The 25,575-nt window shown below is 34.4% G+C and overlaps 2 protein-coding genes across 2 annotated transcripts in view; one reads left to right on the top strand and one right to left on the bottom strand.

Annotated features, from left to right (window-relative positions):
- Positions 1 to 311: 311 nt before the first annotated feature.
- On the top strand, positions 312 to 3,651 carry TRIM59 (tripartite motif containing 59). Its single transcript, XM_052648827.1, has 2 exons — positions 312 to 326; positions 2,440 to 3,651. Exons 1-2 carry the CDS (start codon positions 312 to 314, stop codon positions 3,649 to 3,651), a joined length of 1,227 nt encoding a protein of 408 aa, XP_052504787.1.
- A 3,219-nt stretch (positions 3,652 to 6,870) lies between these two features.
- The window catches only part of SMC4 (structural maintenance of chromosomes 4), a 29,929-nt gene continuing 11,224 nt past the window's right edge, over positions 6,871 to 25,575 (bottom strand). The window contains exons 8-23 of the mRNA XM_052646266.1: positions 25,128 to 25,278; positions 23,591 to 23,755; positions 22,054 to 22,287; positions 20,769 to 20,954; positions 19,259 to 19,420; positions 17,189 to 17,414; positions 17,024 to 17,103; positions 15,967 to 16,119; positions 14,760 to 14,886; positions 10,894 to 11,083; positions 9,713 to 9,857; positions 9,268 to 9,441; positions 8,491 to 8,673; positions 8,118 to 8,350; positions 7,420 to 7,603; positions 6,871 to 7,023 (exon numbers count right to left, since the gene is read on the bottom strand). Of these exons, the coding sequence (XP_052502226.1) occupies positions 6,871 to 7,023; positions 7,420 to 7,603; positions 8,118 to 8,350; positions 8,491 to 8,673; positions 9,268 to 9,441; positions 9,713 to 9,857; positions 10,894 to 11,083; positions 14,760 to 14,886; positions 15,967 to 16,119; positions 17,024 to 17,103; positions 17,189 to 17,414; positions 19,259 to 19,420; positions 20,769 to 20,954; positions 22,054 to 22,287; positions 23,591 to 23,755; positions 25,128 to 25,278 (2,746 nt within the window). The remainder of the gene's footprint in view (positions 7,024 to 7,419; positions 7,604 to 8,117; positions 8,351 to 8,490; positions 8,674 to 9,267; positions 9,442 to 9,712; positions 9,858 to 10,893; positions 11,084 to 14,759; positions 14,887 to 15,966; positions 16,120 to 17,023; positions 17,104 to 17,188; positions 17,415 to 19,258; positions 19,421 to 20,768; positions 20,955 to 22,053; positions 22,288 to 23,590; positions 23,756 to 25,127; positions 25,279 to 25,575) is intronic.

A 25,575-nucleotide genomic window follows, 5' to 3' on the forward strand; every position in this document is an offset into this window, starting at 1 on the left:
CAGGTCTTGTTTTTGCTGACTGTGTAGAGCTTTTCCCATTTAGTGATATCCATGTGTAGAATTGTCTCTTGGGTTGTTGGAAGAGGGTGTTTGCTATGACCAACATGGTCTCTTGACAAACCTTATAGCCTTTGCCCTGCTTCATTTTGTACTCCAAGGCCAAACTTGCCTGTTACTCCAGATTTCTCTTGACTTTCTCTTTTTACATTCCAGGCCTTATCATGAAAAGGACATCTTTTTTTGGTGTTAGTTCTAGAAAGTGTTGTAGATGTTCTATATTTGCCAAGTAACCTTTGAGACCAGGATATCTAATGCTTCCATTTTATATAAGTTCAAGAGATGATATTTTCTTTGCAATATGGTTATTTTGAATATCTTCCTTCTAAAAAAAGTTGAACTTTTGGGATCCTTAAATGGGTTCCCAGGGAAAATGTTTTCTAACTTTTTAACAAGTATAGGATTTTGGAGGGAAGCTTTGGAGGGAAAGATGGTGTTCAGTTTTAGGGTTACTTTTTGATACTTGCATTAAATAACTCTAATATTAAATCTAAATTGAATATATGTCCATTGTTCAAATTTTATTCCTTTGCAAAATAGTATCCTGTTTATTTCTTCATTATGAATTCTGACATCACTTAAACTGAAAAAACGTTTCGTTTTTCTTGGGTGGTTTTTCAATTTCAGAGCTCTCTGTTAGGTTCAAGATAATCATAAAGGCTTCCCAACATGTAGGCACATGAATTTATCTGCAGTGAATGTCATCTTCTGTTCTGTTGCCCAATTACTTTTGTTTCCTGGAATACTTCACAGTTCAGGCTTATTAGTCTCACACATCTTGGCTCATTGTAGTTCTTAATGCTGTTAGTCTGAGTGGCGTATTTTCTGTTTTCAGATGTATTCTTGATAGAACTTTTCCTAAGCAGAAATTTTGCTGTTTTAAGATAAAAGAACCCTAAAACTAAGGTCTGACTTTTTTTAGCATTGGTCTCTTAAGGAGCACTGTTTATTCAGCCAGTATTGAGTGAATGCCTGTTGTGTCAGGTTCTGCACTTAGACACAATGTCACGCTTATATTCTAATGTATAGAAAAATGTTACAAAATCCTTTATTATTGTTTTTTTTTTTTGGCTATGCCACACAGCTTGCACGATCTTAGTTTCCCAACCAGATGTCAAACATGGGCCTTGGCAGTGAAAGCACCAGGTCCTAACCACTGGACCACCAGGGAATATCCCCACAAGTCTTTTAGATAAAGTCCATCTAAGAGCTAGAAAGTAGAAGTGCAGTGTTCAGTGAGATTAACAGGGGACCAAATCTGGGGAAGGAGGTGGGGCTCAAGTTCAGGCTTGAAGGAATTTGGTTTTGCACGTGGTGAAGAGGGGGCACATAGAGCTATAAAGACTGAAGAGGATTTATGTTTATTAAAAGTACAATTAGTTATTTGTAGATGTTGTTTATTGAAACTCCTAACAGTTTTTATAGAGGATGATTTGGTAAGCTTTAGATTTTACAAGAATGGCACTTGGAAGGCTTGTTGGAAATAACCAGTAATAGCTTGCCAAGAAGTGAAGTTACTTGTGTCAGAGAAGATCTCTGAACTGTTGCTGGATTTCTTTCCTAAAGGAAAGATGACTAATGGCGTTCTTTAGCACTAATGCTCTGCTGCTGCTAAGTTGCTTCAGTCGTGTCCGACTCTGCGACACCATAGATGGCAGCCCACCAGGCTCCCCTGTCCCTGGGATTCTCCAGGCAAAAACACTGGAGTGGATTGCCATTTCCTTCACCAATGCATGAAAGTGAAAAGTGAAAGTGAAGTTGCTCAGCTGTGTCCGAATGCTCTAGTGGTCAGTAATTCATAATTACCACTATCAACACTTCATCTTTCAAACTTCATTGCCAGGACTAATTCAGAAATGTTTTCCCTTTCCAAATCTTCAAATTAACATTACTGTAGAATATTACACTGTGCTGATTCAGGGCTTTAAGCACATACACTAGAATTCAAATTCAAGAACCTGAGAAATTTATAGAACAGTTAGAAATTTAGTAACTTACTTTAGAAACTGTGGTTGAGTCAACTGGGAATGTGAATTAAAGAACATAGTTTTGCTAAGAATCAACTTGTTATTTAATATTTAGTTCTATCTATTCATTATAGTTTTGATTTTAGCATCTTAGAATGTAAGAAGTTGCTCAGGCTATTTATAATCATTAGGTAGACTTCCAACAGAACACCCCAAAGTGACCCCTTAAAGGTTATCAATAATCAGTGTTAGGAATTAAATTATATAGAGAATCATTGGTGAAATCTTAGTAAATATCCTCTTGTAAATGACAAGTACAATATATTATTTGTAGGTTAACACTTAAAACTTTATATAATGTATGCAAGTATGTCTTTGTTATATGTAGAATTAAAATACTTTTTTCTCTTGACAGGAAATGCACAATTTTGAGGATGAGTTAACATGTCCCATTTGTTACAGTATTTTTGAAGATCCTCGTGTACTACCATGCTCTCATACATTTTGTAGAAATTGTTTGGAAAATGTGCTACAGGCAACTGGTAACTTTTATATATGGAGACCTTTACGCATTCCACTCAAGTGCCCTAACTGCAGAAGTATTATTGAAATTGCTCCAAGTGGTATTGAATCTTTACCTGTTAATTTTGCATTAAGGGCTATTATTGAAAAGTACCAGCAAGAAGACCATCTGGATATCATCACCTGCCCTGAGCATTATAGGCAGCCCTTAAATGTTTACTGTCTCCTGGATAAAAAATTGGTTTGTGGTCATTGCCTTACCATAGGTCAGCATCACGGTCATCCTATAGATGACCTTCAGAGTGCCTATATGAAAGAAAAGGACACACCTCAAAAACTGCTTGAACAGTTAACTGACACACACTGGACAGATCTTACTTGTCTTATTGAAAAGCTAGAAGAACAAAAATCTCATTCAGAGAAAATGGTCCAAGGTGATAAGGAAGTTGTTCTCCAGTATTTTAAGGAGCTTAGTGATACATTAGAACAGAAAAAAAAAATTTTCCTAACAGCTCTTTGTGATGTTGGCAATCTGATTAATCAGGAATATACTCCACAGATTGAAAGAATGAAAGAAATAAGAGAGCAGCAGCTTGAATTAGTGACACTGACAACATCTTTACAAGAAGAGGCTCCACTTAAATTTCTTGAAAAAGTTGACGATGTCCGCCAACGTGTGCAGATCTTGAAACAAAGACCGCTTCCTAAGGTCCAACCTGTTGAAATTTATCCTCGAGTAAGCCAAGTATTGAAAGATGATTGGAGCAGAACAGAAATTGGACAAATTAAGAAACTTCTCATTCCTGAAATGAAGATCTCTTCAAAAAGGATTCCCTGTGCCTGGCCTGATAAAGGGGAAAAAGTTGAATTTTTTAAGATTCTAAACATTGTTATAGTTACACTAATTTCAGTGATACTGATGTTGATCCTCTTTTTAAACCAACACATAATAACCTTTTTAAATGAAATCACTTCAATATGTTTTTCTGAAGTCTCTCTCTCTGTTTACCAAAGTTTATCTAAGAATGTGCACAATTTAAAGAATATACTATGTCACACTGTGTATTTACTGAAGGAATTCATGTGGAAAATGGTTTCTCATTGAACATTCTAATCTGGATTATTTAAGGCTTATTCTGTACAGCAGAGGCTAATGACCATCGCTAAGTAGAGGAATATAGGGGTAACTTGGATAAATAAAATAGGCTGAAGTTTGTTAGAATTGCAACAGAATAATCCCTCTTATGCTTCTGTTGAATACAAAATGTGACATCAGAAGTTAGAAATGAGACAATGTCTGGTTTTCTGAAAACCAGAACGAACTCTAGTGAGAACTTGATTTAAGTATTAATACATTATCCCATTTTTATTGGTTTTTAAGGTTGACTATTTTAACATTCTTATACCAGTAGTGTTTTAGCATTATATACTGCAGTGGTTGGCTTTACAGTTGTGTATACATAGTTTTTAATTAAAAGATGTCAAAATCCTGAAAGATATAAACTTTTGAATGGGCAAATAAAGATGGTGAGAAGAGGTTTTATATTCAAGTAGCTAAGTCAAAGTGATAGGGGATTGCTGATGTTCAAGATATGTTTAATCAAATGTACCTGATCCACACATTAGTGTTTTAGATTTAAGAGCCTACAGTTTCTGTAACATTCATTCCTAATAAAACTGTTGCTTAAGTGTTGTTACGGACAAAACAGTAACATTTCCTAGCACTTACTGTCCTATGATTCATGTAAATTTAAGATTGTATTGATATTTGACTTTTGTGGTCTTTGTCTTGTTAGTCAAATCAGTTCTTGGGAAATATTGTTATGTCCCACCCTCATTATGTTTGGATGGCATCATGTTAACTGTATGTCTTTAAAATTCTTAAATTTTCCAAGTCTTTTATGCTAATGCCAGTTCAGTTCAGTTGCTCAGTTGTGTCCGAGTCTGCGACCCCATGAACTGCAGCACACCAGGCCTCCCTGTCCATCACCAACTCTGAGAGTCCACCCAAACCCATGTCCATTGAGTTGGTGATGCCATCCAGCCATCTCATCCTCTGTCGTCCCCTTCTCCTCCTGCCCCCAATCTTTCCCGGCATCTTTCAGATGAGTCAGCTGTTCGCATCAGGTGGCCAAGGTATTGGAGTTTCAGCTTCAGCATCAGTCCTTCAAATGTATATTCAGGACTGATTTCCTTTAGGATGGCACTGGTTGGATCTCCTTGCAGTCCAAGGGACTCTCAAGAGTCTTCTCCAGCACCACAGTTCAAAAGCATCAATTCTTCGGTGCTCAGCTTTCTTTACAGTTCAACTCTCACATCCATACATGACGCTTAATGCCAAAGCACCAATAATTTGATGTTATTTTCTTGAATTGTAAGGGGAGTCTGCCTAGCTACCCAAGTCAAATCCCTTTGATGTAGTTCCCTTTTTGTTAGCAAAGACTGAATTGTGGTCCTGGTAGGACTTACTGACACTTGTCCATGCAACCCTAAGTACAAGCTCACTTCCCAAAATTCCAAGTAGATAGCATGTTTGGTGGCTGTAATCAGGGCACCAGTTCCAGAATACTCCTAAGACCTTATCTGCTGAGAAAAAGTCTAAAGATGGCTGGCTGTACTCAGTTCATGATCAGAGTATCAGAACAGAAAAACTAAATGTTATGTGGGCAAAGAACATTTGCAGGTAGAAGATGTGTATACAGCTACACACCAACCTAAGCCTGGAGTTGCACTGACTTGATTAAAAGTTATAACAAAAATGCCACATACGTTTTGGAGTGCATATAATTAGTCTCACATTTCTGAAATAAGTATTAATCCTTGCTTTTTTGTACGTTAGCAAACACACAAAATTGCCAAAGCCATATATTTAGTATGAGAGAACCATATATACATTTTAAGAGTTCACCTGTTGTATTACCTTTAAAGAATTTAAACCAAGGTTTTTACTAGGGTTTCTAACATGTCTATGAATCACAGCTAAAAATGGAAACATTTTAGGTTTGACATTTATTTTTTAAATAACTTGCCAGTTTTTAGTAAACAATACTTTAAAATTTTATGTAGTCTGCATGAATAATCAAATATACAAATAACTCATACATGCTCTTCCCTTTTGTATTTTTGAGGATGAGATTATAAAATTTGAAGTATATAATCTTGAATCTTCATTTCTAAGTTTTTATGTATAACAAGGTTTACACTGTAATAAACTCATTTGGATCTTTGCATTGAGCGGTTAAATAAGGTGCTGAAACTCAGGAGTGGTTGCTTTGGAATTTTCATATGGGCTATGAGCATTATCTATTTTAACTTTTTAAAAGCACTACACTTTTCTATATCTATTGGTTATGAAAATATAAAAATATTAAATTCATCTCTGTTCTCACCAATGAAAAGACCTTGATTATACTGATACTTTTTTCTAGTTACCTTTCCCTTGTATAATCTTGACTTTATAAACAAATGACCACACTTGGATTTTAGATCTTACTTTATTTAAGTCCATGCTAATGTATTTACATCTTACTGATTATGATACAGACTCTTTGTTGGGTTTTAGTACTTAAACAGTGCACTATAAAGAAGAAGGTAATTTTAAATTTTAATTCCTCAGGCTCTCTATCTAGAAACTGAATAGCTTAGACCAGACTTCTGATTCAGTACCAGGATTTTTCCTGAAAATGAAGTGGTTGCCAGCTTATTTCCAGTAGTATATTCTTGAGTTAATGCAGTGTTAACACAACAACAAGAAAGCCTTTGACAACTTGATGGACAAACAGTACTGCATGCTAATTTCCATTTATACTAAAGGAATTAACCCCTATACACTTAAATCATTCTTTTTCTGAAGCAACTATAGTGGGTATATATACCCACTCAAGTTATTCAGACATTTGCTGGCCCTTTCACAAGTGTTTTCAACAGTCAAGCACCTTGAGTTTAAGAATGTATAATATTCAAATTCTCATTCTTGCAATTCAGAATCACTGGTTTAACATGATTTAGTTTACAACTGTACTGTTCATCAAAGTAATATACTTTTAACTCTGCGTAAGAGGAAATTATCTGATCGTCCAGGCATCTTATTTTCTCCATAGTTGCCACTTACAAAATTGTCAGATTCTTACAATCTTCTAGAAACAGGCACAGAGAATATTTTATTAAACTTGTAACATCTCTTAATTAACAGCATAAAATAGAAACTATATGATACAATTTAAGAATAGGTATTTTATACAATTTATAACCCTTTACAAATAGAAAGTAAATACAATATGTTGAATCTACGGTAAGATTTGAAAAATCTTCAGATTAAGCAAGTTTAGCAAAGTCCTTTAGATGCAATTTCTTTCGGGTTTACTGCAACGCTTTTTGTTATATTGTATGTCTTGTAAATTCCAATAAGTCTATCTGAAATCTCAAACATATTATTTCGAAGAGAAATTATTATGAACTGGGCATTTTTTGTTTGTTCCTAAAGAGAAAAAACAGAATAAATTAGAAAAATTATACAGATATGTAAATGTATGAATAATAACAGAGATCTAACTTTACTTCCCTAAAATATTTCTTGGACAATAAATTGAACATGACATTGCTAATTAATATGAACAAGAATGACAACATGATAGTATCTGGGTTAGAGAAGAAGTCGGGTATTTGGAAGGATAGTTGCCTAGTAGAAGTCTTCTAGTAGAAAAAATTCTGTGTTTCTGCTACTAATGGAACTATTTTGCTCAAATAAAGTGGTCTCTGTTAATACCATGGGAATAGAGAATAGCAGAAGCTGGAAAGAAGCCAAAGAATTCCATGTGTAATGTTTAGGGAACACATATAATTTTCACAATGAAAGCTCTAAATGATTACTTACATATATGTAAAATGCAACAATAGATACATTTTTGAAGTCAAGAGCTGCATCAATCTCATCCATGAAGTACAGTGGAGTGGGTTTGTAGTGATGAAGAGCAAACACTAAAGCCAATGAACTTAGTGTTTTCTCTCCTCCTGAAAGGTTGAAGATCTTCTTCCAACTTTTTTTAGGTGGTCGAACACTGAAATAATTAAGAAAATCTCATTACTTAAATTACTTGTAAAGCTAAATTAAGACTCCATGATTTGTTTCCTATAACTGGCTTCTACCACCCTCCTTGGAAATACCGAACTTGCTTTTTCGTTAATATAAATTCTTGGTGGGTTATTTTATAAAAATATTATTGGAGAATGAACACATAAGAACACCTAACAAAAATTTAAGATTTAAACAGTAGATCAGTAAGTAATTCTTGCTATTCTTCCTGTTTCCCATGAATACTGGAGTGGGTAGCCTATCCCTTGTCCAGGGGAACTTGCTGACCAAAGAATTGAACCAGGGTCTCCTGCATTGCAGGTGGATTCTTTACCAGCTGAGCTACACAGGAAGCCTATAGGCAAACTAGTATTTGTCAAATAAAATACACTGTAGACTTAACTGTCACATCCCACCCCTAAAGAATAGTAAGTTTGGAGAATATGTACAGAGATGGTAACAGAAAAATCCAAAACTTGGTATATGGCATCATTACAAACCTGAACGTGATTCCTTCAGAGAAAGGATCCATGCTGTCTACAAGGTCCAGCTCAGCATCACCTCCCAAAGTAAGCATTTGGTAATTTTCCTTTAATTTATTTGTTATGATATAAAAACCTGCCATGAATTCATTAAGTCTTTGTTTTCGAAGATCTTCATATGCCTGTCTAAAATTATCTCTTTCATTAGTAATTTTGTCCAATTCTGCCACCCGTTGTAAATATAATTCTTCCTATGAAAAGAATATGAGAAAAACATGTTATACATTTGACATGAGAATTAAAACTGCTAATTATATAAGATAAAGGCGTAACAATTTAGGGTAAGGACTAAAGAGACTTTCTGACCATTACACGAGTTGTTTACTTGTACCTTCTTTTTATAATCTGCAATGGCGCCAAGATTTGGTTTCATTTCATGACACTGGGCTTCCAAAACTGCGATTTGATTTGTTATAGAATCTGGGTTCTTGATTGCTTCAAGCTCTTCTGGGCTTAGAACTGGAATCTTTTCAACGTGATTATCTTCTATTGGATGCAGTGATATTTTTGAAATCTATAAAGTTAGATGAATATTAGAAAACAGTGTTACTTACAATTCATTGTTTCAAAAAAACCTCCCAGGGACTTCACTGGTGGTCCAGTGGTTAAGAGGCTGCCTTGCACTGGTTGGGAAATTAGGATTCCACATGCCACAGAGCAACTAAGCTCAGGTACTACAGCTAGAGAGTTCATGCACTGTGATAAAAGATCCCGCATGTAGCAACTAAGACCTGACAGCCAAATATATTAAAAGGCAAAAAGCTCACAAATTTAAGACAAATCACCTATCAGAATGACATATAATAAGTGGTGACTCATTTGTGTATCAACTATTTTTCACAGGACTTAAAAAAAACATAGCTGTAGTGCCCAAGTGTTCATGTTCAATCTCTAAATCAGCCCTGGGATGAAAATGTTGATTAATTCTAACCATTACCCTTATTTTTCTGTATATAATAACTCCTATATACTGTTCATTTTGTCCCCTATAAACCTGAGAAGTGATTATATAGCCTGAAATTAAGAATTACAACATACTTCAAAAACACAAACCCCAACTTTTTTCATAAAGGCTATTTTAAATTTACACTTAACTAACAATTCTCACCTCTCTTTGCCAATATTTTATTTTAGAATTATGTTCACCAATGTGACCATCTATTTGTTCAAGTTTCAACTTAATACTAAGTGCATCTTTTTGGAGAGCATGTTCATTTTCCTGAATTACTTTTAGTTCTTGAAGTAGGTTTCGATGTTCTTTCTGGATTTCTGGTAAGGATGCCTAAGAAACAAAAAGAGCTGCTATAGGTATGACCTCAGAACAGGGATTTTCACATTACAAAGATGAAGTTAGCACTCTCACCTCATGCCTCTTTCACTTTAAAGAAAATGTTTTTATTTATAGAAAAGTTAAAATAGTTATTTTTTATTACACAGATGAAAGTTAATATAGTTCTAAGTGTGACCTACTGAATGCTCACTACACAAGGCACTGGCGTCATCCGTAACTCTCTGCTGCTCCAAGCAGCGCCCCTCCCCTCTCCCCAGCTTACCTCTGCATCGTCTGTATCCTTCACAACCTCTGCTGCTTTGTCTTCAAGACTTTTTAGCTCTGTTGTTAAGTCGTCTACTTCTTTCTCAGTATCTTTTATTTCTTTCTCTGTACGTAAGACACTGTCTTGTGCTTTTTTAAGATTTCTAAACAAGCAAAATCTTATATTAAGAACTTTTCATGACATTAATGTGACACTGTTTTCTATCATAGATTTAAAAACTTATTTTACTAAAAAATCAATTGGTTTTTATGTTTATACACACACTTGTGGGATGTTGTATATTTTACTAAATTCTCAGTATAAATTAATGAAACTTCCGTATATAAAATTTTAGTTTCATTCAATCTTAAGACTATGAAGCAAAATTGTCCATTGTAGTATTATAGTCTTGTCATTTTCTTGTCGGATTGGAGGGTCTTAAATCTTTAATTCTTTAAACTACACCTTCAAGTAAATTACTTCCTAGTTCAAGTCAGGGAAAATAAGTGTTTTGGGCAGAGGGGAGGAAATGGAACAAAGGACAACGGGGATGACAATGACACACACAATTATTTTTTCCCTGTGACTGATAACTGTGTTTAGGTAAAACACTGCTTATTAATTAGCACCTCTGAACAAAGGACACTGCAATAACCGAATAACCAGATAATCACTATGCAACCAATTTATAATTTTAAGACAAACAGCTATTTACATTTCAACATTTTATATACACTTTGCTTTATTTTAGAATACTTTAATACTCTAAAATTTAAAACAAGACCTGTATTATGAATGTATTAAAAACTTTTTGGGACAATGGAATAATTAAAATTTTCAGTTATTAAAACAATTATGCTAATAGATCTCATCCTTCTTAATTCTCCTAAGACCTAGATCTATTTAAATGAATCGCCATCTATTCCTCTAAACCACAGAAATGAAACTCTAACTTCTATGTCCTCACAACTGGGGAGTTACATAACCACGTTTTTTTAAGCCATACCTGTTTTATCAGTTTTAAAAAACTAATCATATGATAATTTATTATTGGCATCCACCTATTAAAATCCTACGAGGTAACAATGTCAGATCTTAATAAGTAACAGGAAACATTTATTAGACATTAAATTTAAATATTAATCCCCTTTTCAGTGTGATGTAGGGAAGAGGAAGGCAGGGTAGTATGCAAACTCTACCTGTCAGCAGTCTTGATTGCCACTTGTGCTTTAGTAATAGCAGAAGCACATTCATCTAATTGCTTATTTATTTTATCAAGTTTGTCTTGTTGGGCCTTGAGTTTATGGTTATTGATTTCTACGATGATACTGTGTAACCTTTTAACCTCAGCTTCCACTTTACCAGCTCTCTCAGCCACACTGTTATACTCTGGGGGATAAAAAAAAAAGTAAAGTTAATTTGTGTTTCTACACTAATAAGCATTATTTGTTAAATGTATTCAATACATCTCTCCAGTCAATACAACTTAACCTGATACATGCAAAAGAAACTTTTAAACATTTGAGGAAAAGGGCCTCAAAAACAAAGCAAAACCCCAAACAAAAAACCGAAATGCCCTTTATCAAAACAAACAGTGTTACAACAACATATAGTTGAATTCTCTGGCTCAGCTGTGAACATAACCCATTATTTCTTGATGGCTTCATACTGTGAAGCTCTTTTCAGAAGTTTATAGGGTACTTTATTTGTTTCATAGTGATCTTTTACCCTTAGACTCTGTACTCAACTATAGACTGGAGGTGAAGAAGTTGTGGTTATTTAATTCTGCTAACCTCGAATTCTCTTCCCTATAACAAAGTGGGGGAGACAGAATAAAGTGGCACTTTTCTCTGTGGCACAGAAGGCTCTTAAGTTACACTTTCTAGATTCCCTTGTATCTAGTGTTCAGACATAAATTTAAGTCCATTCAATCAAGAAAAAGCATACAATTTGGATGGCAAAAGTGATGAACTGAGCATGTTTCTGTTGGAAGTCATGGAAAAGTTTTCTTGGTGGTAGCAGAGGCTCTGATGTCCTGTCAAAAGTTTTGTGAAAACTGACAGGCAATGGCATTAACTTTGACGGGGTGGATTATGATAGGTACAATGTGCTTCTGTTGCTGGCAGTTATAGTGTCATTTTCCTAATTTGATACATGGCTTTTCAATTGCAGAAGAGGCAGTATAGTTTCTTTCATGGTTCTTCAGAGTAGCTCTGGAAATTATTCTTAGCGTTTAGCCTAGAATTTAAGGTATCACAATGATCCTATAAACAATCTTTTTCTCTCTTAAATACACAGTCTCACACCAAAAATCATATTTATACTAGCCAGAGTGGATTCTGTTCTCCATATCTGAACCCTAATCATTATATGATGTAGGAAACATGAAAGGTGGCAAAAAGGTAAGGGGCTCAAGCTATCGATATCTATGTCTAGAAAGGAAGCAGAAACAGTGCCAACTTGTGGAAAGAAACTCAATGAAGCTTCTGTGGGAGGTATGCAGCATTTAGCATAGAAGAAAGTAGGTAGGATTTGCTGAGAGAAAAAGAAAAGACTTAACTGTTGTTTCCTCGTGACTGTCTATTCTTCTCTGTAAGAGGGAATTTCAGTATTCTCCAAATTTTACAACTATCTTTTTGTTCCACATTTATCAGAGAATTCTTTAGTCTGATTTTAAAAGCCCATCTAGTGAGTTTAATTACAATGTCTATTGTATTTCTGAGATCACCACTTGATTTAAAAAAAAAAAAAAAAGGCAAACCAAAACCCTGCCCCTTTTAGTCTTCTAACTCTCCCCTCTCCCTTAAGGATACCAAGATACTGTATTTATTGAAGGAATTGTTTTGCTCACAGTGGCGAGTCTGTGTGCTTAGCTCCCTTGTGAGGTAGAGTACCAGCTGCTGTGGGGTCATGGCATCATGACTTATACTGGGATGGGCCAAGTATACAACTGGAAAGGGTTCCACTCTTCAGAAGATCATTTTCCTTATATTCAAGTACCTAACATGCATTAAATTCCCCCGTTTATAGTAGCATCTCTGTTAGAAATAGGGGAAAACGGACATCATGTAATTTATAATTTCAACGTCACCATTTCATATCACCTTGCTCCTTTTATTCTCCACACATTTGCCAGATTTTTAAAATCTAACTTAATGTAAAATGAAATATTTAATCTTAAAGATATGCTTGCATAAATGGGCTTCCATATCAGACATTGAGAGTCTACTAATAACAACCAGTACTTCCATGAGAGGATATATATATATATATATGGGCTCCTAATAAAGTCAAGGAGTCTTTTTCAAATAAAATACAAATTTTTGTAGTCTCTCAATGAGAGTGTTGTTATAAATGACAAAGATTTATTTTTTTATTTGACCACTAGGTTCCATCAAAGGCAGTAACAAATACTGTAGGTACCCTGGGGAAGGAGAAGTAGGGTGAAGTCTGTCTGCAAGAGCAAAATACAAATCCAAAATAAATGCAAGGAAAAAAAAGGTCCTGTCAGGTTATGTCACCTTCCTGTATATCACTCTCCAGTGGCTTTTAATTTCCCCTGGAGACATGGCCTGTGAGGCTCTACATTATCTGGATTCTTCTATCAGTTAAGTCTAAGGATTCTGGTTTCCTTGCTAGAAACTTCTGACATACTACTTCCTGCCCTAGGGCCTCTACTTTCTCCTCTACATTCTTCCTGGAATGCGCTTCTCCCACATTTGCACTCATACTTCCTTCGGGTCTCTGCTCAAATCTCTAGCACTAGCCTGTCTAACCATTGTTGTCTATCTGAATCCCTATCCTGTTGTTTCCCTGGTTTTACTTTTATCACCTAGCACCACCTGTTACAGTATGTGATGTATTTGTTTAGTTTCCTTATCTCTTAAGGGTGAATTCCTTGAAAAGAGGGACTTTGTTCACTGCTTGATCAATAGTATCTAAAACAAAGCCTGGTCAGTAGCAGATTCACTCACTTTTTGAGTGAATACCTCAATATTAAAAACATAAACATGACTACAGAAAATAAAAAACACAGGTATATATTAGTATGAAATGTGCACAGTGGACATCTGTCTGGTTACAATCTTTTCACTTCTTTTTCTTTTGGAAGAAAACTCCCTAATTTTTTAAACATTTGGATAATTGCTCCAATTCCAGTCCATCTAATACTTATGGATGAACAATCAGTATTTCTCTTCCTTTGCTCATGAACCAGACTGTAAAAAGGGTCTTTCTTGATGTGATGAAGGCTGTTTCCTGGGGTCACTGAAATACTGTGAAACTCACTGTTACCACCTCCTGCCATAAGATGCATAGCTATGTATATTTAACTGAAGCCAACATGCAAGTGGGCTTCCCTGGTGGCTCAGATGGTAAAGAATCTGCCTATAATGTAGGAGACCTCAGTTTGATTTCTGGGTCAGGAAGATCCCCTGGAGAAGGAACTGGCAACCCACTCCAGTATTCCTGCCTGGAGAATCCCACAGACAGAGGAGCCTGGCAGACCATGGGGTCACAAACAGCTGGACACGACTGAGCATCTACATGACCTGAACATGGAAATAGAAGCGGGCTACTCAAGTACATGACCAGAGGATTTTAATGTCAAAGCCAATTCTGACTATGAGCCTGTGAACTAATTCCCTTTCTTGTCTAAAAACTTGGGTAGAACAGTTACATGTTTATATATACATAAGAAGAAAAAACTCCTGGAAAGAAAAATGTATGTTCTTTAAGTTCTCATTAAGAGCACAGGTATTGTAATCAGATTGTCTTCATCCTGAATTCCTTATATCACCACCATACATTATGTGACCTTGAGCAAATTATATAAACCACTCTGTGCCTCAGTTTTATCTGTCCAATGACGTACTTAATTTATTAGTACTTACTTTACAACTTTCTGAGGATGAAATAAAAATAAAAACTGTAAAACAGCATGGTCACTTGAACATAATATATATAATCTACTATTTTTTATTCTACAAACTGTGATCTTAAATAATACAAATATTACAAACCTGTTTTTGACAATATAGGGGAAAAAGTCTGTACTTAAACATACCTGTCTTGAAAATATTAACATTTTCTTCAAGCAGTTTCTGCTGTTTTTTGTCAGGGACTGTAGCAAGTACATTAGCTTCAAGTTCCTTAACTTGGACATTCAAATATTCTTCTTGCTCTGATAAATGCTATAGAATGTTTTAAAATTCAAGGTCAATCTTTTAACATACAAACAATAATATTTGCTTTAAACATTTTAAATTAAAAAGGTACTTAAAATCTTTAAGAAAAACACAAAAACTAACAGGAAAGGGCAGAAAACATGAACAATAAATACAAAAATTGAAAATGGCCAATAAAACACATGAAATGTATAAACTCATTATAAAGACAAGTTAAATGCTATTTTTTCAGTACATCCGTGTAGCAAACTTACAAAATACTGAAGAGTACTTAGTGTTCACTTAGAAAAATTATTTGCATATGCTACCAGTAGTAAATGAACTAGAACTTTTGGAGAACAATTTGGTGTTATGCACCAAATGCTTCAAAACAGTGTACACATACTGGGTGATGATTACAATTTTAGGACTAAGGAAATAATTGGATAAACATATTAAGGTATGCCTAACAAGAATATTTAAAACATAGTGGTGTGCACAGCCAACACAGACAAACCTTTATCAAACTGTGGTACAAACTATGTCAATATAATTGCACACAAATTAAAGTTACATTTGCTTGAAAAGGAAATTAATTACTGAGTGAAGAAAAGTTACTATGAGACTATAAAATTACATATACAAATTTAGTATGTATATCAACATCTACCACATACATAAACACATACTCGCAAACTAGGTACTGCCACTACAAGTTAAAGGACGTACACAAAAACTGAAGGTGATCATTTTTTGCGCATTTTCTAAAAACTTTCTTGGTTTTGTTTTTTTAAAAAGACTGTGGGCATGCATTGCTTTTTTATAATTAAGAAAACTTTCTACTTTGTAAAGAGAATAAAATAAATAAAGGGTCATTGTTAAGGGAAGGCACATTTCTCTCCAGTCCAAATGGAAACCAGAAATAGCTGTGGCTGGAGCAACATTGTGACAGGACATTTATCTATTAGTACTCAAGGAACAAATATCAACAGACCCTAACCCAACCTCCCCCTCCCCCTTATATTTTAAAAATTATAAGCAAACAGTAAAATGCCTCTGCTAAATTGCTGTTGAATTCCAACAGTTTCAGCTTTGGTAAAAAGGTACCTGGATGCTTGCAGAAAACTTCTCTAGTGTATTCCTCATTTCTCGTTCACTATGCCTTAAACTAAGTATTGCTTCTTCCAGTTGTACTTTCTGTTCCTGAATTTGCACTGCTTTTTGAGAGTCTCTCTGCAACTGTGATTCCATTTTATTTACCTACAAAGAAAATTACCAGTGAATTAAGTTTACTCCAACAAGAGTTATTTCAGATTAATAGCAATTTACAAAAATGATGAAAACCCAAATATTTGATCTTACAGACTAGAAACAGGGAGGGAGGTTCAAGAGGGAGGGGACATATGTATGCCTATCGCTGATTCATGTTGATGTATGGCAGAAACCAACACAACATTGTAAAGCAATTATCTTCCAATTAAAAAAAAAAGACTAGAAACACACCAAACAACCCAGTTCTAATTCTAAAACCTAATGCTTAGGAGATGGTCAACTAATTTCTGCATCATAGATTCAGGTGAAAAGACAATTTTAAGTGTTGTATAATCAATTATAGTTACAGTGAAGGTATACTATGTAAATACTTAAGAGGAAGAATATAAACTACTTCAGAATATTCAGGAAGAAAGTAGTATAGTGTTCTGATTGTGATAATGGAACATAGGTTTTTCTGGGCATTCTGACATTCTATTTCTGGAAACATAAAATATTTTGAGATAAAAATCTGGAAACATATCAGAAGTCTTTGCTATATTTACAATTTAAATGATTATTCTGAAATACAAAAGATAATTATGTAATACAGCAGTACCTGTAAATGTCAAACAATAAGTTAATAGTGAAATAAATCACATGATCCAAATGTGATAACAGAAAAAGACACGTATGTTGAGTAAATATTTTCAATTAACATACTTTTAGAACTTTAACAGGCTTCATATGAAATCCCACAGCTTATACACTAGCCATTTATAGAAAGTTCAAACTGTTAAATTGAAAATATGATTACAGTACATTTAAAATAGTACAATGTTCTACAGTATGTTATATATCAATAAAGCTGCTTTAACAAAAATGTCTCAACTATAATTTTATACATGCTGACCTCTTCTTCTGAGATTTCAACAACAACTGATGAACCCATCCTTCCTTTCATTACTTTGCTTCCACCACCAGTCATTGTACCTAAAGAACAGAAAAGTCAGAATTACATGTATGTATCCCCCAATAGGATTAAACAGACTCAACAGCAAAGGAAAAAAACTATTACCTGACTGTTCTATGATTTGCCCTTGTAATGTTACCACTCTCCATCTTCTATCTTTTTGATAAGCTACTCGTGTGGCTTGATCTAAGCTGTCAGCTACTAAGGTATCCCGTAAGGCAAAGTAAAAAGCTTGGCGAATTGCCCCATCTTTTACTTTTACTAAATCAAATAACCGAGGAGCATTCTCAGGAGTTTGAATTTTGGTCATTTTCTTTGCCCACACTGCCATCTAAAAAAAAAAAAGAAAAAGACGTTTCTTTAGGTATCATTTATAGAATACACATGTTAAACATAAGGATATATATACAAAGTTCTTAGTATCTACACAATATTATTTGTTATTTAAGAAAAAGATATTGTAAAATTCTCTCTATTCACAGACGATCTGATCTTAATATATTAAATTAAAATTATATATATATTAAAATTCTTATACATATTAAAATTCTGAGGAATCCTCACATGAAAGAACTATTAAAACTAACATGAATTCAGCAAAGCTGCAGAACATAAGATCAATATGTAGAAACTGTATTTCTATACACTAGCAATAATCAATATGAAAATGAGATTAAGAAAATCCCATTTATAATATATTAAAAAAGAAAGAACAAAATTAAAGGATTTCTAATTTTAAAGCTTACTACTAATCTACAATGATCAAGACAGTGCAATATCAATGGAAAGTCAGACATATAAATAAGAGGCCAGAAATAAACTCGTACATTTATGATTGGTTGATTTTTGACAAGCATGCCAAGAAAATTCAATGGGGAAAGAATACAAAAGGTGTCGGAACAACCCAATACCCAAGAGTAGCTGGACCCCCCACTTTATAAAATTAACAAGGATTAAAAAACTAAATGTAAAACCTAAAGCTGTAAAGCTCATAAAGAGAGAAAGTAAATCACCCTGCCATTAGGATTACATGGTAGCTTCTTAGATATGACACCGAGAACACAAGCAACCGAAAGTAAATAAACTGCTATCTAAAATTTGTGCTTCAGAGGATGCATCACAAGAACGTGAAAAAATGGCTCATAAAATGGGAGAAAACATGCAAATTATGTATAAGAGACTTATATCCAAAACAGATAAAGATCTCTTACAACAGCAAGACAAACCAATTAATGAGAAGCAAAGAATCTGAACAGAAGATAAAGAAATGGCCAATAAATAAGCACATGAAAAGCTGGTGTACAAAAACCTGTGTACATGAACGTTCATGGCAGTATTAACCATAAAAAGCCTAAACACGGAAACAACACAAATGTCCACCAAATTGATGAATGGATAAACAAAATATGCTACAGAACATAATGGAGAAGGGAAGAGCATTTAGCAATAAAAAGGACTGAAGTGCTTTATGATGCAACATGAACCTTTTTTAAAAAAGAGCAGACAGGAAACTGGATCTTAGTTCCTGTAAAAGGGATCAAATCTCTGCCACCTGCAGTGGAAGCACAGAGTCTTAACTGCTGAATCACCAGCAAAGTTCCATCATGGATGAACTTTGAACACTAAGTTAAAGAAGCCATAAACAAAAGGCTACATATTATGTTATTTCATTTATACACAATGTCCAGAATATATAAATCCAGAGACAAAAAGTCAAAGGTTGTGGGGGTGGGGTGGGTCAGAGAACAAGGGTAGTGATTGCTCGTGTGTATGGGGTTCCTTTCTTGGGGGTAATGAATATTCTGGAATTAGATAGTGGTCATGGTTGAACAATGAATTCTGTGAATGTACAACTATATATTTTACAACAACTGATTTTATGATTGTGAATTATATCTAAGTATTTTTCTATTTTTTAAAAAAGTAGTTATTGAAGATGGAAGTTAGCAATTCAAACTACCAGTCACTCCAACATAGGAATGCATATTACTTTAGGGGAAGCAGTATAAGTTTTCTTTTTTTTTCCCCACAACAATGTAACCCCTAGAGCCTAATACAATCCTCAAAATCTATTAGGTGGTTCACTGAAGTAACTATGAAGAAAAAGCTAGGATTCAAAATCAGTCAACACCTGACACTTAAAAACTAAAATACAGGTAGATTATAAATACCCACCTTATCCAAACCTATGAAGGTTGCAACTCCAATATTTTGTCTTTTAAGGAAATTTACACATTCTTGGGCTGTATCAATAGAATCAACAACAATGTAGTCTAATGCATGACAACAAGATGAAATAGCAACATCGTATTTTTCATCAATTGTTCCTAAGTCCCCCTAATAAATGAGAGGAAAGAAAAATAATCAATGCATGATCAGCAGGGAATTAGGCAAAGGATCATTTCATTACTATTTCATACAGATTTTCCAAGTTTCATTTAATTGAAGAACTATACCTACAGTTTACAAAAGTACAAAAATGGTACACAATGAAAAATTTAAGTGTCCCTCACATTCGATCTTTCTCTTCTGCAGAGGCAATCACTACTAGAGCTTTTATCCACCTTAAAAAAAAAAAAAACTTATGGATATACAGAGTCTGAAATTTTAATGAGCACAAAATGAACAGAACTGTTTTCACTGCATGTAAGTGAAAATGCATAATGTGAAGATTTGAAACCTAAAATTATTATAAGCAAAATAACTTATAGAATAATAAAACTGAATTACTGAAAACCATCTAAGTAAATCTGTTTGTCTATTAATAACTTAGCTATCAAGTAACATTAACTAACTAGTTTCATTTTTCCTTGAGCAAAGGAATATGATCAAACTGTGTATCTTCAAAAAACTAAGGCAGAAGTCCTTGACATGCAGACATGGAAGCAACTATGCTGGGTAATTTTCATTTGCCCTTCTGAATCACCCTCTTCTGCTTCCTTCTCTGGGAAGGCTGATTCAGGAGTGCATTAATTGGTTCTTCTGGCTCTCCAGCTTAAGACAAAGTGAGACACCAGCCAGAAATGGTACAATAGATGAATGGGGTATCTATTTTCCTCACTTCCTTCCAGCTACCGCTAGCCATGGCCAAATTCCCTTCCTTCTTCAGGTTCAGGAGCTCAGGCTTCAGGCACCCACTATTCCTAGCCTTGGGTTTTGACATCATCCTTTGTGATTTTCCTAAACTCTAGTTACAACCCTCAGTATGATGGTATAAACCTCAAAATATAATTTATCAAATTCTTATTTTTTTTTTAAAGAAAAAAGTAGTTAAGTTTATCAGTAGAATTAGATCATTTTCTTAAAGTGACTACAATTATCCCAAACTTTTTTAATGGGCTTCCCTTATGGCTCAGGAATAAAGAACCCGCCAGGAGTGCCGGAGACCTGGATTTGATCCCTGGGTTGGGAAGATCCCCTGGAGAAGTGAAAGGCTACCACTCTAGTATTCTGGCCTGGAGAATTCCATGGACTGTATAGTCCATGGGGTTGCAGAGAGTCGGACACAACTGAGTGACTTGTACTTGCACTTCCTCAACTTTTAATGTTAAAGGATCCATTCCACAAAGAATTTTACCATATCTGAGTGTAAGAGCAAAATGCTTAAAAAACACTTAATATACATTTAAGTTAAGAAAACTATGTCTGAGAAAAATACAGTTATTTATAAATAAATTTACTTTACCAGTCGTCCATAGATTCCTGGAATTCTGCCAGATTTTTTTTCTTGAATTATTGCATCAAGGACTTTCCCCCTACTTCGATTCATTGCTAAGGAACTCTTTGCTTCTTCAACTTTTTGGAAAAGATCACGAACCAAACTTTTGAAATTTATTTCTTCTTGTGTAAGTTTTTGAAGTTCTTTTTCTTTCTAAAGGTGAAAGTAAAGAAAATGAATCCCAAAAGCAGACACCCTTATTACAACATAAGGCTAATAATAAAACACCTGAACCAGAACTCTGCCGTCACACTGTAACTGCTTGCTGCTTTGATTTTGAAAAATATGGATGGGTTTTCTATTTTAAAGGGGGCATAAGTTATTTGGGTCAATAATAAGGTGAACGACCTCAATATAGTCCTAGGAGCAGTGGTGCACTGATTGATAGAAGGAGTAGAGCTAGGGTTTGGGAAATTGCAGTTTTGTACCATACAATTATGCATAGTAGTAGTAGTTTACTTGCTAAGTCGTGTCCGACTCTTGCGACCTCATGGACTGTAGCCTGCCAGGCTCTTCTGTCCACGGGATTCTCCAGGCAAGAATACTGGAGTGGATTGCCACTTCCTTCTCCAGGTAATTATCCATAAATGTTTCCTAATTCTTATATTCTTACACTAATCAAAAATAGCTCTCAATATAGGACTCTAGATATGGGTGACTGGGTATGGCTATGATTAGAAAGTGGTTTGCTTTCTAAATTAATGCATCTTCTATTGCAATTTGCCTAATGATGCTTTGGGAATTAAAGTTATGAAATTCCTTACGCAAGGAGAGAAGACTGATGAACTAAGTAAGATGTGCAGTCCCAGCAAATAAAGTACGTCCTTAAGTTCAAAAATAGAAAAATACACTAAGACAGTTGACTTGCAAATTTGTTTATACACATGCATTTGACTTTCCTGTATCACCCATAAGTTGTCTACATTTACATTTAGGGAAACAAAAACTTTCTTTTTTTAAATTATTTCTATGGGAAATAATGATGGCGACAGCAATATTATTTGCTATTTGACACTTGAGGGGAGAACACAGTTTCTTGACAGTCTCAATTTAATTTGTATCAGATATGAGTACTGAAATATTAACCACATTCTTTTGGGAAAGATTACACTAAACAACAGCAACAAAATCTATGTATCCAGTCATACCAGATGTTGAGATTAAAAAAAAAATGTATGTAAATATATATGAAAATAAATAAAACTAGGGTTGATAAACAATGTTCATATGAAACACAGAAGCAAAAATTTACCTCCTTTAGCTCATGTTCAGTTTGAGGGAGTTTTGCCTCCATATCTCCAATTGCAGCTTTCCTTTCTTTTAGAGTCTCAGAAGCTGCCATTAGAGCTTCTTTGGCTTTACTTAATTGAGACACTGCAGTATTATGTCGACTGAGATAGATATCAAGTTCTGATTGAGCTACATCCATCTTTGAACGTGCTTCATTTACTGATTTGCTGAAGTCCATAAGTTCTTTCTCTCGACTCTGTTAAAATATGATAGGCCCCACTTAATCTGAAATACGTGTTTTCAAACCTAAACCGAAGTGGAAACCATACATTTTAAATTTAACTTCATAGATTATATAAGCACAATATATAGAAATAACTCTCATAAGTGAATGGAGTAACAGTTTTTCCCCAGTTGTGAATGTTTATGGTATATAAAGTCTTTCCCCAACTGATTTAATAACAGCTTAATGAGGTTAACAGCTGCTGCTGCTAAGTCGCTTCAGTTGTGTCCCACTCCATGTGACCCCATAGACGGCACCCCGCCAGGCTCCTCTGTCCCTGGGATTCTCCAGGCAAAAATACTGGAGTGGGTTGCCATTTCCTTCTATCTCAATTTAGAGACTAAAATGACAAAAAATCATGACCATCAACACACACACCCACACCACTGTAGAATATATGTTCAAAGTACTATCCTGAATGTTTTGTATGAATTAATTCCTTAACCCAACATTCCTACGATCATCATTATGCCCATTTTGAGGAAACTGAGGTCAGAGTTTAAATAACTTGTTCAAAGTCATGCACTCACTTGTAAGTAGCAGAGCCTGTTTTTAGCTCGAAAGATACCTAGATATGAGTCCTGGCTTTGTCACTAACCTAGGATGCCAAGGCACATGGGATTACTTGATATACATGAGATGAGCAAATGTGAAAAACTGATCTTAAAGTATTCTATTAGGAAAGTGACTGTATGATACTTAGCCACTTTATCACATAGGCATCCTACTTACAAACTCTTATAGATGATATCAGAACATGTCCCTATTTTAAAACAGAATCAATTTATATTAGTCTGTCAAGAAACCCCGAAACACTTCACTGAGGTATAATTTACAAAGATCTTATATGTAACTGACTTAACATAGAATGAACATAAGAGCCATAGCTTTAAAACTATTACACAAGAGCTACAAAAGTAAAGAAGGGAGATGTCGACCTATGGTTAGTGTGGTCCCAAGCAATTAAATTACCAAGAAAATAATTTAAGAGAAGAGAAAACGTGATGATTAAACCAACATTAATAGAGAAAAGCACATAAAGCAAAGTATGTGATTCTACCACTTTAAGTTCTCATTCTCGGTTAACGTCTTTTTAAAATGAGAAAGCAGAAAACAAAAAAAGGAGAGTCTAGGTTGACTGTTTTTGGGGATGTTAGATAAAAGCCCAAACTTTTCATTCTAATAGTTCATTTTTTTACTATTACTATAAAAACAATCTTTAAAATAGGAGAAAAAAAGCCATCAAAATAAACACCAACTGATAAAGAAATCTTACTTCTTTTTCTTTTTGAAGGCCTTGTGTTTCCTGTTTAAGGCTATCCATAACTTCCTTTAATTTTCCTTCTTCTTTTTCTTTTTCTTTCTCAAGGGCATTGTTTTTAGTTGTTGTCTCCCTTATGATATTCTCACTCTTGGCAGGTATACTTTTAAATTCTTCAACCTAAGATTATAAAACAAATTAAAAAGTTACTAGGAGCATGTACCTTTAGGCTATCCAATACCATTAATATTTGACTTATTTAAAAGCATTTCTCAAGATCTTCTAGATCTTGGCAGTTTTCATTGTAATTAGGTTTGAACCTGCTAGCTTTAGCAAGTATACTTCCTTAACCATATGCTATAATTTCTATATTCTCAGTCTAATTCATAGAATCAGGTAAAGATAATTCTATGAGTTCTTGATTCCTTACAAAAGACAATTCTCCTTGGCTGGGCTTTATATCTTTCTTCCTTCTGCTCTAACTTTATGCTGTAATTAACCTTCTTCACCTACGAACATGGTCTGAGTACATGTAATTCCTTAAGTACCCTTCATGGTACATTACAACTTACCACATATTACCTTTACACCGCCTAGTCTCTCTCAAATCCTAAGATCTTTCCCAACTTTACCCTTTCAGAGTCACTATGTGGGACTCATATTTTATTCCATTAATACCTTCCAGTAATAATCACTCTTTCACAGTTGGTGTCCAAAGGCTAATAACTGTATTTAAGTTACATTTGGCTTACTCTGTCCAATTTAGGGGTTACAATGACATCCATAATATTTTGCTTAATCTGGTTATCTATAACGGGAGAAATTAAACACTTCCCAAAACATTATCCCTCAAACACTGATTCATATAAGATGTACTACTACTGTAACACAAAGTATTTTGTGAATAAATGCATTTGCTTATAAGGTAAAGCAGAGCCTATAAGTACCATGTAAATATATGGTACAAAACTTTTTTGAGGGGAGGGGCTTTCAGTGTTGCCTCTATTAATACCTGATTAAACTGTGAATATATTTGAAATGCTCCAAATTAATTATTAGTCTGGGTCCCAGCAAATTAGGCACTCTGGTCTAAAGTTCATCATCTTTTAAATCTTCAAACTAGCTAATCAACCCCTTGCTATAAATTATGGCTTCCTCTTCCCTCCTTTCTGAAGAGAAACTCCTGCTGATATTCTTAACTTGATTTCTGTACACAAAGGTACTACTTTTAAAAGTCTATGCTATGTAGCCCCAAACATCTTTTTAAACCATATATTCTAGGAAGATTATTTTGTCAACAAAATAGAATTACTGATTTGGTAAACAATTCTCCAACAATGTATATCAGATACATAAGCTCTAAAACTCAAAGTCAATGAATGCAGGATTTCCACAGTGGGTGAGGGGGAGAATTAGGTTCAGAGATAAATCCTGAAGCCCTTAACATTCAGAATTCCAATTCATTTTCTAAGGGGCAAGAACATTCATGAAAAATAATAAGAACTACATCCGACAGACATGAAACATTAAGCATTTCCCCCACATAACCTACCTTTTCTTTATCTTTTTGAAGTTGTTTCTCTAGTTTTTTGGCTTTACTTGTAGCATGTTTCAATTTTTCCCTAACTTGAACATCTTCCAAATCTAGTTTTGTAAATTTTTCTTTGTTCTCCTCAATAAATTTTGTAATTTTACTCAGCTTCCTAGCAAAGTAAGAAAATTATCAGTCACTATTTTGGATATTCAGATATTTTAAAGTGACTTTATATACCTTGCCTGAACCACTATGTAAGTGTACGAAGTTCTTATAAGGTAGGATCCTAATACTACCTGCTTCAAGCTAACCCTCCTCTCCATCCATATTTGAAGAAGTTGTTAAAATGTGTGGTTATGAGTTATTTTGTCCTTCAAAGCTAGATTGGAAATAGTGACTATGATGTCTAGGTATATAAAAATTTGACCATTAAAAAAAAACAGGCAAAACTCATTTTAAAGAATAA

This window comes from Budorcas taxicolor, chromosome 1 (assembly GCF_023091745.1).
Source record: "Budorcas taxicolor isolate Tak-1 chromosome 1, Takin1.1, whole genome shotgun sequence".
Taxonomy (NCBI): Eukaryota; Metazoa; Chordata; class Mammalia; order Artiodactyla; family Bovidae; genus Budorcas; species Budorcas taxicolor.